At 36.8% G+C, this 18,024-nt stretch overlaps 1 protein-coding gene across 2 annotated transcripts in view; it reads right to left on the bottom strand.

Annotated features, from left to right (window-relative positions):
• The window catches only part of TTC7B (tetratricopeptide repeat domain 7B), a 126,812-nt gene that overhangs the window by 59,615 nt on the left and 49,173 nt on the right, over positions 1-18,024 (bottom strand). For both annotated transcript variants that reach the window (XM_033062715.1, XM_033062714.2), the window contains 7 exons: positions 15,085-15,222; positions 10,615-10,698; positions 9,297-9,401; positions 7,115-7,232; positions 6,866-6,923; positions 3,358-3,430; positions 1,950-2,110 (listed from right to left, as the gene is read on the bottom strand). In XM_033062715.1, coding sequence (XP_032918606.1) covers positions 1,950-2,110; positions 3,358-3,430; positions 6,866-6,923; positions 7,115-7,232; positions 9,297-9,401; positions 10,615-10,698; positions 15,085-15,222 — 737 coding nt within the window. The remainder of the gene's footprint in view (positions 1-1,949; positions 2,111-3,357; positions 3,431-6,865; positions 6,924-7,114; positions 7,233-9,296; positions 9,402-10,614; positions 10,699-15,084; positions 15,223-18,024) is intronic.

The raw sequence follows: 18,024 nt of genomic DNA, 5'->3' as shown, positions 1-18,024 counted from the left end.
CTCTGTCCCGAGGAAAGCACAAACAGATTTGAAAGAGAAACAGCTATATAGTTCTGAAACTGTGTAAATGTGAAACAGAAGGCCCTGATAAGAACCGAGACAAGTCATAGGTGTGTAGATAAACCAGGAAGTGAGAAAGAGCAAAAGGCTGCAGGAAGCTGTAGGAGGTGACGGTGGGCAGGACGGTCAGGACAGATGGAGAGATCTCTAAAGCCAGGTCTTGGAACTTGTGGTTTATTGCAAAGGGGGTGGGTGAAAGGGCCCTGCCTGGAGCTGCCAGCCACAGCTCAGAGCAGGGCAGTGAGAGAGTGGGGGGTAAGAGAAAGAGGTAAGAGCTAAGAGTTCTAAGAGCTTAAGAGGGCTAATAGAGAGCTAGGTTCCTGCTGTAATACAATAAATCTATTGTGTTGAATATTCTAATTTCCACTAACCAATCTAATACAAGATACAAATCCTATAGCATTTACATACAGCCTATAAGAATCATTACATTACCATACTGTGTTACACTTTAAACCCTAAAAATTACTCTTTGGACCCCTTCTGCCAAGCTAGCAGGGTCTTCTCTGACCTTTGGACCTGCTTGCAAACAGAAGGAATTGTTTATTCAAGAAGGGATTACTTTCAGCCGGCCATTCTATTGTTTTCTAGTTATTTAGTAACTAAGGTTTGGTATTTCAAAGATGGTTTTCATTTCAACCTTGCTTATAGTTTCCATATTCTCAAAATCTTTTGCCAGGCAATCATATTTATAAGGTTTTCCTGTTTCATCTTTCCCAACAAAGGCAACAAAAGTCATCGCACAGAACTGGCTGTAAGCCACAGAAGTTCTGACCAGAGGTGATATCAACAGAGGTCCTGGTCAGTGAGGAAAAGGCAACAGTACCTTATAGAGACAGTCAAATGGAGACATGAAATGTCAAGGAACAGGAAGGAAAACCACTATAGTTCCTATTTTCAAATGAATAATACTTAAAGAAATAATGTTTTTTCTGGTAGGCTGATATAATAACAATTTATTATATAGGTCAGTCATTTAGACATTAAGAATGAGGTAGTTCTAAAAATTGGCCAAATAAGCATGTAGGATACATGTAAATTATGGATTACAACCTTAGTGACAGCTGGTAAAGCATGAAAATGGAAGACTGGAAGTTAATGGAAGCTGTCCCTGAGATATTGCCCTATAAAGAATTTTATTAGATTTTCATAAGAAAAAGATTTTTAAAAATGCCAACCAATCAACAAAAAAAACCAAAAAAACCCCAAAAACAAACAAACCCCACCAAAACAAAACAATAAAAAACACCAAAAAAACCAAAACAAACCAAATAAAATAATCCCACCAACAAAAGTACAAAATCCTAATGTGTGTTGAGATGTAGTTAATATAAAAAATAAGCAGAAAGAATGATATATTTCTTAAACAAGAGAACATTTAGCAAACATCCTTCTTTCCTTATTTAGTTGACCATCAGCCAAATTCAGACGACTGTTACTATGTAAACAAATTAGGAGATTCTCTGTTTTACGATGTATTTTAAAAATAGATTCCATACAATATCCATAGAGTTATCTGTAGGATTGGATAAATCTATCCTAGCTAATAGTGAAGTCCTATTTATCCTTCTTGCAATATTGCATAAAAATAGAAGACACAAACATACTACAAAACATGCAAGAGGAGAATTTATCTACATGGATGGTGTAGAAAGAAACAAAAAAAGATCAACTATCCAATTCTAACCTCCCTTCCAAAACAAATCCTTTATCACTGTTTAACAAGCCTTTAATAAGCAGACTTGCAATAAATGGGTGGGAAAGAAGACTGCTGAGGAAAAAAAATTGACCCATCTTCAAATCCATCCCCTCTTGAAATGAATGAGATGAGAATCTGGGAAAAATAAATATGAGAGAAAGCATAGAAAGGAAACATGACATTCACTCACATAAAATTTTCTGGATATTCGCTCAAGGCCATATCAATGATATTCAAAGCATCATGATAGTGTTTCTGGGCTGATAGCAAGAGTGCAAGGAGATGAAGAGAGTTGGCATCATCTCCTTGTAGTTGCAGAGCCTGACGAACATAACCCAAAGCTTCTGGTATCTGATTTTTAAAAATAAAAAAAAAAGGCAGAAAAAGAAAGCACCAGTATTAGAAGTATTGCCTTTTACATGATTGACATCCATAAAATTTTCAAAATGTTCACCCAGATAACATGGAGAATTCTATACACTCCTGTAAGACACTACTCAGAAGTTTAAAATTATGCTCTACAGTGAACACTGAAAATTAAATATATTAACCCTGGAAAGTAAGATGCATGTTTTTATAAAGCAGTTACCTTCAGCCCCATAAAATATTATCTTTCTAGTCCTGGTTGTATTTCTGTATGATTTTGGAAATATTTTAATCACAATGCTTAACTGAAATGTACAGACAATAACAGTAACTTTATGTAGAATTTTATTATCTCCTCAGCTGCCTGTGCTTTTGTTTAAAGTAAGCACAGTAAGTATTAAAACCAGGACATTTAATTAGGCAACACAAGAATTTTGGAATTCAGAACATAAAGTCATAGCCTCCTCCTCAAAAATATTTTGTGCTAGTAAAGTGACAATCCATTCCACTCTAACATGACAAAGTCCAAGTTCTGTGCTATTCATTAGCAATGAAATGTAGTCATTGGAGAATGTAAACAACTGAGCTCAGGGTTACTTTGTGATACAAACATGACATAGGAAGAGGCTTACCATGATATACAGAAAGCAGTTCCACATTATCCAAATTCATGTGATGCATGGCAGAATGCCTTAAATGTAACGCTGTACAAGCTGAACTAAGCTCTGATCTCTCACATAACAATAAAATATTTTCCAGTTTTCTTAAACACTTTTTTGTAATTTTGTCCACAATGACCAAGAGCCACACAGGTATTCAGGATGGGCACAGATTAACAGGTACTCAAGTTTTAAGCACTCTAAAGATCATTAAAGACTAGATTCAAAAGCTCTCCTCTCCAGGATCTGAACAGAGATTATACATAATAGGTAAAAACACCTTAAAAACTGAATTTTTTTCTCTCTGTCTAGCAACATAAATGCTGAAGTATGTGGAATTACTTCTGTCTTATTTCTCATCCCAGAGCTGGAAATACTGGCAGAACTCAAGAGTACTGCATAAGACTGAAGGTATTTGGAGAGAGTATTTCAGGGTTTTTTTCCGTATATATGAATATATGCACAAGGAAAACCAAGTTTTTATTGAAGAAATCTTCATCTCTATTCATCAACAGATACAAGTTCTAATCCTTGTATGACAGCATGATGTTGTACTTTCAAAGCATAACTAACCTGTCTGGATATGGCAAGCTGCAGCGCCAAGTAAAATGCTGCCAAGTGATCCATTGGAGACAAACTATGAGCCCTTAAAAACAAAGAAACAAAACAAAAAAAAGTTAATTTCTCCCCTGTTCAGACAGGTTAGACATACCCATAAATGCATATGTATTCATTCATTCATATTCAGATCTCTTCACTACGTATATACTCATATTTTGACATAAATGGTGCTCATTTCAGCAACATTTCTTATGCTTCTCAATCATCTTTGATTTAAAGGAAGCACCTTGGGAAAGGAAAAGTCATTTTTAATAGAAAATAATTATGCCATTTCCTCTTAAATCTTAAAAAATAAATCTTCAATACAAAATGATTCTTCAAATTATACTCCTAAACAAACACTAGATGTCATTACTTAGAATACTTACAAGAAAAAAAATCACTAAATGAAGTTCTCTTACAGAAGGGGAAAAAATCCAAACACTAACTCCCCAGAACACTATGCCTTTAAAGAGATCAATTAATCAACTTTTTTCTACCTTTTAAAAAAAATTATGTTTGTTCTCTTCTTTTTAATATTTTGATCAAATGCACCCTCTAAGGCTTAGTCATTTTACTGTCCTATGGAAATCGTTCTTGTAATACACGCTACTATTTCCCCCTGTAATACAGTCTTTCTTCTTCAAAATAAGAGTTTTTTAGAAGGGGGATGCTTGAGCATAAGAACAAAAAAAAATATGGCTGTACCTCAAAATTATGTGTAGCAAGTATTGGGCAGGAAGTCTGGAACTATTTTTTTATTTACATTTGTTGCATTTTTTTAACAAAGTCTTATTTAGAACTATAATGTGCAATAATCATCTTTGGAACAGCTAGTGAGTTGCTTCCATTGAGAGGAAGCATCAAAATTGACCTTAAAACCCCTAAAACCTCAGAGAACCTTCTGCTTCTGACCTGTGCATTTCTGTCTTCTCAAGTCCAAACAGCTGTACAGGTTCATTAGCTTAGTAACTACACCCAACATGCTTCAAGTAAGTTTTAAGTTATTAAGGGACCGCTCCATATTTTGTTAACTTCACCTGTAAATTGAAGACTAGATGCACAGGTAAAGCCTAACAGGGTCCAGGACCATTCCTTTTTAAAATTTAAATTCACAAATTAAACAATACTAAACAAGAACGAGAGATTTTAACTTCGTCAGCACTTCTTCAGTCACCCAAGTTTCAGACAGTGAAAGATAGTAGCAGCTTTGTTCTATCTACCATTTGGTGCATCCTGTGTAACTTCAGTTCACACCAACCACAGGAAAAGCACTGAAAGTCTTCCAAAATTAAAAAAAAAAGTTAATGAAACAAACATTCCCTCAGTACTGCGTGAAGAGAGTAACCTTCTTGAATGGCCACAAGTTGGTAATCCTTGAATCACAAATTGGTAAGACTTGAAATCTGGTCAGGCAAGAATCCAAAATGTAACTGTATTTCATCATTTCTTCAGGAATTGGCCCTCTAGGTAGGTGATTTTAAAAATCCACAAAAAATTATTAAAAAAAAAAAAAAAAGGCACATCAAAATATCAAGTCCAGTACAGGCTGCTTGCTTTATAAACTGGTAGAAGACAGGGAATTCAACTTCCACCTCCTGGAAAACTTTTATTTTTCAGATGTGGTACGAGAAAGTAGACCTGACTGGTATGCTGAATGAAAGACATGCAATCCAGCAACAAATTTTGAACAGAGATTGAAAAAGAGTAATCTCACAGTTGACCTGACCAGGCAATATGATTTTAACACCAGAAAGCCAACAATGTGTTGGGCTGTATCAAAAGAAGTCTGACCACCAGGCAAGGGAGATGATTCTCCCCTTCTACTCCACACTCATGAGACTCCACCTGGAGTATTGTGTCCAAGTGTAGGGTCCCCAGCATAGGGAGGATGTGGACTTGTTGGAGTAAGTCCAGAGGAGGCCCAGAAAAATGACCAGAGGGCTAAAGAGAAAAACTGAGAGAGTTGGGTTTGTTCAGCCTGGAGAACAGAAGACTCAGGAAGATGTTACAGCACCTTCCAGTACCTAAAGGGGTCCTACAGGAGAGCTGGAGAGGAGTTTTCTACAAAAGTATGTATGGACAGGAAAAGGGGTAGCGTCTTCAAACTGGAAGAGATAGGTTTAGATTAGAGATGAGGAAGAAATTTTTCACTATGAGGGTGGTGAGGCACTGGAACATGTCCAGAGTTGTGGATGTTCCATCTCCAGCACAGTTCAAGACCAGGCTGAAGGGGGCTTTGAACCATCACTATTCTAAACTGGAGAATAGAGTCAGTAGACACTGAACTGGAATGGGTTAGTTTTGCACTATGGTCCATTTTATACCTTGCTGTTTCAAAGAACCCTCAAAAGAAAGTAATCCACTATTAGGGTCTCAAAAGTAGTGAATGCACAGCATTGGTGAAAAATGGTTAGCAACAGTGATGATAAGTCAATAGTGGTAAGAGTGATGGGTGAGGAAATGAGGTATAAACCAGGAGGTAGAAAGTTCAGTTTCAACATAGAGAAAATGCTAAAGTAGTAATAAACCAAATTTAAACCACTAAGGAACAGAAGAGCAAAGATATGTTAAAACATATTTACATACAGATGAATTGCTAAGACAAGACAGAAAAAAGAAGGACCAACACATACCAGCCTCAATCTAAAGTTACCTACAAAACACTTTTTCAACCCTATCCCCTCAAATACAAAATCACCACCAAAAAGCCAGGATTTCACTTTCACGCTAATACACAAATCTGTTGGCCTTATCTCACCAAAGAGGGGTTTTCAAGGGTATACAAACATAAAAGACATATTTAGATGCTGCAGCACTTTTGCCAGCTTTGTCATCCAGATTTGTTTCTTCTGTAATTAGGGTAGAAATTTTCTCATTTGCCAGTTTATTGTCCTTTCATTTGCAGAGTCCATGAGAATGAACTACTGTTATCCCCAATGGCATTCATTCCAAATGACATTTACACTGTCATTGACTACATTGTTACATTTCCAGTAATGCACATTTCCAGAATTTTCATTTTCCCCTAGCTTACTACCTCAAAACTTGCACTTTACCCCTCAGCCCTAGCAGCACAGGCTCAATTATTGGTCTGCTTCTGCAGAGATAATTGCAAAGGCCTCCTATGCATCTGATCAGTGGACAGCTCTGAGAAACACTATCTCACTGAACCACAACTTGAAACCTTACCATTGTGTGGTTTTTCCTTGTAGATCAGAGTATTTGAGCAAATACTTTATACTAGAGAGCAACACTAATATCTTTAAATAGAGGGAAATCCTTGGAAATCAATTTAGGTAGTTCTGGCAGAAAATTATGGCAATAAATGCTAAAGCAATACATTCTGTTCTCATGACAGGAGATTCCCAGAGGTGAAGTTGTCATTACACTATCTTTTACAAGTCTCTCTTTTTAGTACATAATGAAAGCTTTGCACTACATATAGCAGAACAAAATGGAAAGATCAACACCCACTCACCTCTGAAATGCAAGAAGAGCCTTTCTCTGCAAGACCTCTTGCATCCCTCGCAAAGATGCTAAAAAGGATATATTTAATCAGTGATACAAATGATGATGAGATTTTATTCCACACACTAATTGAAGAAGCTTTAATACATTGACTAAAAAAATGGTTGCACACAGAAGCTTTAATGTCGACCATTCTGCCAGGTAACCTTTTTTAGGCAGCATGGGAATTTCCAAATGTGAATGTTTATTCCTGTCTTACCATCAGTAGCCTGCAGACTGTAAGTCAATCCCAGTGCCAAGTAGCCTTTTGCTTTGAACTCTGATGTCTTGTCCCCGAGATCAACAACTGCTTTGGCAAATCTTTCAGCTTCTTCCAACTGAAAATATTACAAAATGTCCATGTAAGTCTAAAGCTAAATCTTCCATTATAATAATAAGGCTCAGAATGTATATTATGCACACTGAACCTGCTAAAATCGCACCCGTGATTGCTTTGAAGGACTATTCCATTTTTCATTAGACTTAGTTTTCTTGCTAAATACTGAGTAAAAACCACAGATCTCAAGCTGAAATACCTGTTCCTATGATTGAGAGAAATCTGGTACGAAGCAGTTATTGAGCTTTTGTTTTCTTCTTTATTTGTTTTGAGAGTTTTGGGGAGATTTTTCGGGTTTTTTTTTTGTTTGGTTTGTTTTTTGTTTGTATTTTTGGGGTTTTTTTTGTTTTGGTTTTTTGTTGGTATTTTTTTAATAAAAAAAAGGTATTTCTGATCCATATATACCATCTACCATTTATGTACATTATATATAGAGTTCTTGACCCATGAACCATTTATTTAGGAAAATCAATCACAAGAACTATGGCTCCAATCCTGTAAAAAATCAGCATATCCATGCAGAACTTTGCTTTGAATGCTGCATTGCTGAGTGGATGCAAACTCATGAACAGAGAAAGATGTAAAGAGTCAAGGTTTAGTTTCCATACTAGCAGACTATTTAATAATCTAGAAAGAAAAAAAAAACCATTTGACTCCATTCCAGTAACTGTAAATGCTAAGTACAGTAGGCTACTCCATATGGACCCAATCCATAGGGAGCAATTTACAGAACTAGGATATACCTTAATTAAAGCTGTATTTTTTCAGCCTCAACAAGTCACGTTTGTGCTACTATACCACTTTCTCAACTTCTATATGTGACCTTTCCCTTCTCTTTTCCTTCTTTTTTAAATGTATTCATTCTTCTAAAAAAACCACAAGTATCTTGAAAACAACATGATGATCACTTTAATGTTTTTAGTACAGATAAATCCATTTCAAATTTATCTAAAATACTCAACTGTCCCTGTTACAAATTCATAAACCACAGCTGCCTGCAAACATAGTACCACGAGAACAGTCTCTTGATTATAAGATATTTGTTTCATTATCCAGAAAGTTATTTTCCTCTTACAGAAAATAAAGAAGTCTAGGTTGCATTTGTGATCTGTCTTCCAGTGTTTCAATTTCCATATATTTTAAGCTATGTCTTAGACCAGTATCAGAATATGCTACCTTGATAAACATAACCACTGTCAAGTATTTCAAATTAGTCATTCAAACAGGGATGTACATGTGCATATACATATTTGTGCTGTGTTTTTAGATATGCCCAAGTGCATGCAGTCACTGTGCAAAAGTACAGTAATTTCACGATTACAAGTCGCACTGATTATAAGCCGCACTTCTGGGGTGTCAGCAACCTTTCGTTTTTCCTCCATAAATAAGCCGCACCGGACTGTAAGCCGCACTTTCGTTTGCAGCGAGGATCCGCAGGCAACTTTCACAAAGTTGCCAAATAGTAACAGAATCGCGGGATCACGGAGTTTACTGGCCCTGTTCGGGGCGGCCGCCAGGGAGTAGCCCCAGCCCCGCTCACCGCTGCCACTGGGAGGCAGGGGAGCGACGTGCCTAGACGGTGCCGCCGGGAGGAGGGAGAGGGGCGTCCCTGGCCAGTGCCACTGGGAGGAGGGAGAGGGGTTTGCCCGGTTGGTGCCGCTGGGAGGAGGGAGAGGGGTGTCCCTGGCTGCTGCTGCTGGGAGGAGGGAGAGGGGCGTGCCTGGCTGCTGCTGCCGGGAGGAGGAAGAGGGGTGTGCCTGGCCGGCGCCGCCGCACCCCCCAGGGCCGGGCAGCACTGTTGCTGCGCCGCCACTGCCCCGCCGCTGCCCGGGGCCGGGAGGGTTCCGCCTTTGCTCGGGACTGCTGCTGGGCTCGGACTTCCTGGTTGGGAAATTACCAAAATTTGTTCATATATAAGCTGTTCCTGAATGTAGGCCGCACTTCTGGTTTGGGAGTAAAATTTTAGTCAAAATGGTGCAGCTTATAATCGTGAAATTACATCTCTACATCTCTAAATCAAGATTTTAGTACAGCTCTTGCTGAGAAGATAGAGGGCAAAGCTTACCCAGTGCAGAGATCCCATGCAGAGCTTTGCAGCAAGGAGTGGAATAGTTGCATCATCTGGTTTCAAACGTATGCATTCCTTCAAGACTTTAACAGCTCGAGCAGACTGTTTAAAACATTTTCCATTTAAATTACTAAAATCATAAATATGTTTCACAGGCAGAAGATTTCAATTTCCACCATTTACTTTATTTTTCCTTTGTGAAAGAGACATTATTACAGATTTTGCTGACAATTGGTCGAAGCTCCTCAAGCCAGTGAAAGACAAAACTTTAGGCACTGCTATTGTTATTTAAGTACTACGAAGTTTCATTAAGCATCCCCAGAGAAACATCTGCTAAGAATGTAATTCCAATGCCAAATGATTCAGAAAACAGTTTTGAGATGCATTTAGAACTTTGCTAGGCCTGAAAACTCACAGCATTTGAGCCAGGCAAATGAAAGAGAAGAAATGGGACAGAGTTTTCTAAACAAGCAGAGTTTTGGTGTTCTTTGGGAGTTAAAACAGCACACAGGAATAGGAATAAGTCTGATATAAAATAGAATGGCACTGCTCCTTTTTTTTTTTTTTTTTGACTAATTTGCCTTCATCCAATCATAGTTTGGAAGACAACTCAAAGTAAACAGCTAGAAGAAGAACAAAGTCTCTCCAGAACCCATGTGCTGCTAAAATATTTTCTAAGGAAAATACATTCCTTTCCCACATTCTGAAAATAAGCAAAATACCCCCCATTGAGAATGATCTTTTAGAAAATTAGTTGTTTGTATTATATAATGAATGTATTTTCTGTAACAAGGCAGCAAAAGCAAAAAGAACTGAAAACAGAGAATTGCATCTAAAAGCTTAAGTTCCTGGTTTATATAATTTTTTAAAAAAAAATCCATTAGTTGCACAGAATACACAGTCTCAAAGGCAGAAATAATACAGAAAATAAAGTCAGAAATTTTCAAAGGGAAAAGGAACAGCATCACGAATCAGCATTAATTTGTACCTAAGTATAAAATAAATTAAGTCATCAAAAGTACACTCAACCAAGTTTAACAGGATAATAGGATCTGGTATAATTCGCTGCTTGTATTCAATCACTTTATTTTAAGATTATTGGCAAGATAGTTGTTATCAACACCTAAGTTAGAAACTATTCAAATAACAACATTCTTTGTACAGCACTGGGAATAAATTCAGAACTACAACACGCTTGGTTGATTCAAGGATTAGAATTATTTTCAAAAATACTACAAATGAAAATTATGGAAGTGCTGAACATTATTATCAAATGCCATCAACACAAGAATTATATGAAAAAATTTAGACTTACTTTTCCTGCTGCCATCAAGGACAATGCAAACTGATACCAGAGATGGAACTCCTCAAACGCAAACTTCATGGCTCTTTCTAAACACTAAATATGGGGGTGAAATAGTTATTTAAGGTCATGTTCTTCGATTATTGAGAAGATATACTGGTATTACGATTTTTTTATAGACTCTTATCTAACATGCATGTAATAAAAAAATTTAATTATTCAAACACATGAAAATAGCTGCCAGATTCTATATTGAAAATAATTTAACAGAAAACTGCTTTCCCATTTATTATGTTTGTTTAAATACTACTGCTGGTACTGTATTGGGTAGTCTGAAAGAAGGAATGATGAATATGAGCTTACTGAAGATACCATCTGTAAAAAGTAGGCGATAAGACTTAAGTGAAAAGGAAAATTGCACACACTCTCTTCCTAAGTTGTAAATACTTAACAAGCAGTGGCACCACAAGCACTATTTCAAAGGAGGGATAGTATATAAAGATTCACCTTGAAGTATTATTTCTATTTCTAACAATTTTAACTTCACGCTCCATATTCTGTTGAGATTTAAAGTGAGCTAACTGAATGCCAAAAGGAAATTCATTATTAATACACTGAGATTAAATAAGAAAATTAGCATTATATACTAATTTTGAATGTTTGATATCTGCTGTTGTCAATAAGAATTATTTCATTTTGCTACGTTAATTTCAACCAGTCAGGCCAGTTCTATATAGTAGAAAGTTGAAACCCTTATCTGGAATAAACTGATTTAGGAATTAAATTTCTAGTCTGCAGAGTCCAATTACATGAAGTAGCTTTCTGCTCTGACAGCTAGAGTGTATATGCTAAACCATAAAAACATTAATTATTTTTCCCATACAAACTCAGCCTTAACAGAAAGCACAACCAGGTGTGCAGTGTGTTTTCCACACAACACCAGAATCTGAAGCAAAGAACACATAAGAGGAAACAAAACAGAAGTGCATTATCTGCTACATGCAACTAATGAGTGTTAGAATTTAACCTACTACACAATGTCCAGTATCAAGAGGTTTCCAATATAGGACTATTTAGGACTTATTAGGACGATTACCTGATAGAATTTTTATCATATTACTGTAGAGAAATTATTTTCTTTGTGATGTTATGTGATTTTAGAAATACTTTCTAATATTGCTGTTAATGGTTCATCATCAGATTGCATGTGAAGTAAGTTAATTAAATGTCTCCAATGAAAAACAAGACAATTTATTTTCCCACTGGAGTTTTCATAAGTGGAAACAAAAAGAGCACAGAAAGAAACAATTAAGTTATGTGTGATTGCTTCTATTATTTTAGATACTTCAAGAAAGTGCATACATAAGGCCCACTGTACTGTAAAAAATGTAAAATTTCTCTTCCAGGCCTTGCTCAATTCAAAATTAATTACCAATTCTAATTGCAGAAAATGAGGTTTAAGAAATTGATACTTCAGGGTTTCATAATTTAGCAGTTATAATGGCACAGGACACAACCGTAGATTATCCAAGAAGGCTTGAGTTTCAACATACTAATAACGTATCTACCACTCCTTTTGCTTAACTTCAAGTTCTATTTATTTGGCTCTGCTCAGTAAGAAGAGTGACAAGTTATGTGACTTTTCTTTTCTTTGTAAGATGACAGAACTGGTCTTTAGCACATGTGGAGGTAAGGAATGAACGGATGGATGTGTTTGTGACCAAAAACAATACGTACACCTCTTAAACTGGGTTCTTCTGAAGAAAGTCACAACAAGGAATTTCAAAGACCTACAGCTCTAATAAGAAATACACAACAAGCAATAGTCACCAGGCAAGCTGGAAGTTAAGATAACGTTCAAGGTAATGGCAACTGACTTAACTACACATTCAGAACAATCCCTCTCCTATGGAAAATTCCATTGTTGATATTGCCTTGAAAATAATCACAAATCACTATATGAATACATTACAGAATTTAGTTGTTTATCACTATGGGCTCCTGAAAAGTATATGCTAGAACTTAGAGAACTGAAAGACGACATTGTGAAAATGTATGAAAATTTTTGGTCTGGAAGACATCTCTTGTAAGTGGGACATGCTCAACATTATGCATCCTGCAAAGCTTAAAAACTAACTTGATTACAACAGAGTACTTTTGCTTAGGAAAGAACTGACAGTATAAAGTTTTTTCACCTAGTTGAAGCTACCCTAAGAAATTGAAAGCCCATTATATATAAACTCGATAAAAACACAAGCCCTTTTTACTTGAGAACGTGACTTGGCACTAGAACAGTTTAACAAGGATGAGATGGATTTTTGATCATTTAATAATCTTATATAACAACCAACTGCTTCTGTAAGTTATCAGCTATAGCTAAACCAGAAGGCAGCAATGAGATATTGGTGGATGAATATCATTTCCACAGTTAGAATAATTTCCCAGTTTCTGATTTAATCTACAACAGTTCCACTACAGCAATCAAAATCAGCTCAAAGAAAATGAAGCCCTAAAAAATTAAATGCCTATTATATAACTGAACAGAATATTTAAACATTTCTGAATATGTGTTTATTATAATACTTCAAATTATAAAAGTTACAGACTATCAGTAGCAGGATTTGAGGGTAGATATCTTCTACTCACTAAACCGTAAGAACTTCTTAAAGTCTATGTTTTCTACTGTGCTTTGGATGACAAAGAGGAAATGAGATGTTCTAATAATTTCCTGATAAGATCCTGCTGCAGTTGTGTGTCTCAAATATCTGTATTCTAAAATAAGTATTATTTATTATAACACGTCTTCATAAGACAATTTTTTCGTATTCAGAAAAGATACTTCATGTACATATGATAAATACATTTCAATTATTCTGTAATGAAAGCATTTTTCTAAGACTTTGGAATTATTTTCTTTTTTTCAAGAGGAACATTACAAAAAAATATACATATTTTGTTGGACTATTACTGCAAAGATGCTAGACTAAAAGATAAAAAAAACAAAACAAACAACAAAAAACTCCACCCCCAACAACAACAACAAAATAAAAACACATATGGCTAAAAGATACCTCTAGCTTTTCTGATGAAGGCAAAAACCCTCCCTGTTAAGAAAGGTAAGAAGAACTACAACCAAGAAGTTGCATCTATTGTGACATAAATACTATCCCAAGTGTCCCAAAGGAGACAGTAGAGAATTCCAGGAACCTGCAATGTTCCCATAAATATAATAGTTTTTTAACATTCTAAAAAAAAGACAAAAAACTCCGAAACAAAACCAACATGGCACCAGAAAAAATGTAAGAATCAGATTTGGAACCCAGGGCCATTTCAAGGTTTTTTTGGTCTCTTTTTTTAAATTTTAAGTACTTGTTGATGTCTCTTGTTTCAGAAGTTCTAGACTGAAATATACAGAGGGCCACCGTTTGCACCTTTGGTGCAACCACCTAAAACTACATGAAGGTAAGTGTCTGTAGTGCAAGTAAATGGAAATATTCCTGAATAGATCGTGTTGTAGGGCTGGTCTTGTGTGAGCTTTGTACTCCTTTGTTCTCTGAAACACCTTCCATTGCACTGATTTAAACTGACTTGTATCCCAACTGGCAGCTATGATGCACTTTCAAGAAAAAGAATACTGAACTGAGGCATTAACATCACATGAGATGCAGAACACCGACATGTACCAGAGAAGAACTAAGCACTTTTTTTTCTTTTTTTCTTATATCTTATTCTTATGATGGAGAGAAATCATTTCTCAATTCCCGGATTTCAAATCAATTCCTGGATATGCCTTCATATTCTTTCTGGAGACTAATAATTAATTGTGGTTAGCTATGGTACCCTGCTGCTGGGCACTGTTTGAGCAGCAGAAAGATCTCCTCTGCCCAAGCAGCTGTGGCTGTTTTACAGGTAAAAAACTGTTAACAATACTTGGCAGTTTCCTGAAGAAGTTGCCACAATCTAACCCAAGCATGCTACAAAATGAAACATCAGACATTGAGGTAAGTACACTTCCCAAAGACCTGAATTTCTTTTTATTAATTACAAACTGTAAGGACTATGGATCACCTCAAATATTAAGAAGTAAAAAAGAAAGCTTTCTCCTGAAATCCTTTTTCACTCATTACAAATATTTTTTCTAGGAAATTATATCTATCATTTCTATATCCAGAACAGCTTTTATTTTTTGCCATTCCTTCTTGCTCTCTCTATTTAATGTATACCCTTTCAAGCAGATCCATGCATGTGAATTTCTGTGGCATGAAACATTTACCACACCTTCCACACAACTTTTCTTGGTTGGCCACCTCAAGTCACTTGTATAAAGTCACACAGTAAACATCATGGGGTGGAAACTACCTCTTGTATTTATAAAGCAGTCAGAATAACACTGTCCTATATTTGTTTCAGCCCTTTCTTACCACCACAATTAACATGATTAACAGAAAACAGCAATAATGAGATTCACGACAATCAACAAACCTCTGAAAGCATTTCATATTGGCCTCTTCTTCCCAAGGCTATTGTAAGTAAATCATAGACTACAGACGCACTTTGCAAACTGATGATACGATCATTCTTGTGTTCTGGTATTCTGCTCAGTACAGCATCACGGTTAGCCTGAAACATACCACAAAGAAAGAAACCAAGTCAACCATTAAAATTCAAGCCATATTTTCACTCAAGTAACTACCATTCTACTCAACCTCACAGTCAGTAGTCGCTATAAGAGATACAAAGAGATCTGATACTAATCTATAGATAAAAAAGAATTAGCAACTGTATATATTAGTGGCAAGACTGATGTTTCTAATGGACCTGTTTTCAGGTCATAATTCCATAATCTAACTAAGGTATTTAAAATTATTGAAGAGTTCTCAAAAAAAAGAAGATATATTTCCAATACAATGGCTATTCATCTACTAAAATTTCTTTTTATTTTAGTGTGCAAGTAAAACATATTAAAAGGATCTTCAAATCCTCTATTCTAGCATTCATAAAATAAGGCAATCAACTTCTTTTCTCTTCACAGCATTATGACACTATCATCTCACTTGTGAACGGTAACATGCCCAGGATAACCCTCAATCACCTTCAGGAGTTACTACTGAGAAGTGAAAACTGATCCTGTTTCTGGGCATAGCTTCGCAATCAGGCCGTGTTTGCAGTAAGGGTTTGTACTTTCAAACCTGTTTTGTGAAAGCCACATTGCAAACCTAATTCCTTCAGTAAAGTGTTCCTTTTGGGAAAGAAGAAAGTTGAAGTAGAAATGGATTAAATTAATTGACCATGTTCACAGAGAAATGTTCAAGAGAAAAGAACAAAATTCAAGTCTCAGAATAGTTAGTACCTCACTGAACTACCCAGCACTTCTCCCACTTTACCATAAAGCTTCTGAAAACACATTCTCTTGCTATCCTATCTATTTCTAGTTTTCTTGGTGTTTGATGTTCCCATTGGTACAAATGCTAGTGTGTCTGGTAGTCTGAAATCAGAAGTCAAAGATACTTCTCTCTCCTCATCTCCCTCTTTATTTGTAATTTCACAGGGCATGGCCCTCTCAGTACATTTAGTTAAAAACACTAGGCAGTTTATTTCCCCCTCTTTCAGATGCAAAAAATGACACATAGTAAGGCATAATAAATTTTTTCTCCACTTTAACAGGGTAACACTTTAAGCTCTGAAAAAACCCAATACATCCTTAAAAACCAGAATGATTAAATACTGAAAAATTTTCAAATATATCCATATAGTGTGAAATGCAAAGACATCTCAGGGATTATTAACTGAATTATCCACACCTTGGTTTGAAACAACTCCACACATGCACACATACACCCTCAGACATTTTGATTTCTTTTGATCGGGAAGTCTTTGGTTTTTACACTGCATAAATATTAAGTCAACTTCAAGAACTTCTTTTTACCTCTAATCACTATTCAACTCAGCTCCTTGCAAGTTTTGAACAAGCTGTGAACCAGCACTTCTTGTGAAACAGTGGTTGACCATGCCAAAGCACAAGGATGTCTCATAATGATTACAGATATCTTCTTATTTGAACAATCATTTTCTTGAAAATTGTGAAACAGAAAGTACATAGGAACTTAAGTGCTCAGTATTTCAGAACTCCCATAGTCTCAGACACTCTAAGGTGACAATTAAACTGCAATGTGTCATCTGGCCACACTTGCTCACTTTAAGCCTGTAACACACTTGAGCAGTGTAATTCAGTGCAGCCTTAGCAGAAGGAAGGATATGCTCAGCCATTTTCCCACTGGTTAAGAATCTCACACAAAGCTGAGCCCAGGAGGTGGTGATCAGTGACACAAAGTCTAGCAGGAGGCCAGTAACTAGTGGTGTGTCCCAGAGATTGATACTAGGCCTGATGCCATTTATGATCTGGATATACCCCAAGCATGTTTGCTGAACTGATATGCCAAAGGGCTGTGCTGCCATCCAGAGGGACCTCAACAGGCTGGAGGAATGAGCTGACAGGAACTTCAGCAAAGCCTCCAGCAAAGTCGTGCACCTGGGAGGGAACAAACCCAGGCATCATACATGCTAGGGGGCTCCCCAATTCAAAGGCAGCTTGACAGGAAAGCACCTGGGGGTACTGGTGGACACCCAAGGTGAGGAGAAGCCAGCAAAGTGCCCCAGCTGGAAAAAAAGGCTATTGATAGCGCAGACTGCATCAGCAGGAGAGTTGCCAGCAGGTCAAGGGCAGTGATCCTTCCCCTCTGTTTAGCACTGGTGAGGTCACAGCTGCAGTACTGGGTCCAGTTCTAGACTCCGCAGAGAGACACGGAGCTATTGCAGAGAGTCCAGCAATGTATTAGGCACCAGAGTATCTCTTTTATGAGGACAGGCTGTCCAGGGGGCCTGTGTAATCTCTCTCCTTTGAAGTACTCACAACACAGAGATGCAGCCTACTCCTTGCATGAGCAAGGGTGCCAGACAAACTGACCTCCAGAAGTCCATTCCAAACATAATAATTCTGTGATTCTGATACCATAACCCAGCTGACACGCAACAACACATAGTGCAGTGTAACATGAGGATGTCAGATCACAGAACCACAGGATGGTTTAGGTTGGAAGGGACCTTCTGAAGATCATCCTGTCATGGGTGGGGACACTTTCCACCAGACCAGATTGCTCAGAACCCTGTCCAACCAGGCCTTGATTGGGGCGTTTTCTTCTAATTCACGGACAATGAAAGTAAGGGATCATATTACTTTAACAACACAACAGCATATCAAAACACCAACTGTTACTCAGTCTTCTCTAAGTGTTATTTCTTTCCCAAATACTGGTTTCAGAATCATAAATCACATACAACTTCACAACTACTACAGCTAGAAAGTTAACATGCATTGAAGCTGAAATAGCAGGTCTCAACTCTCAGAAAGGTAAGTTTGTAATG

The sequence above is a fragment of the Catharus ustulatus genome, chromosome 6 (genome assembly GCF_009819885.2).
Source record: "Catharus ustulatus isolate bCatUst1 chromosome 6, bCatUst1.pri.v2, whole genome shotgun sequence".
Classification (NCBI taxonomy): domain Eukaryota; kingdom Metazoa; phylum Chordata; class Aves; order Passeriformes; family Turdidae; genus Catharus; species Catharus ustulatus.
This window is presented reverse-complemented; position numbering and strand designations above follow the sequence as displayed.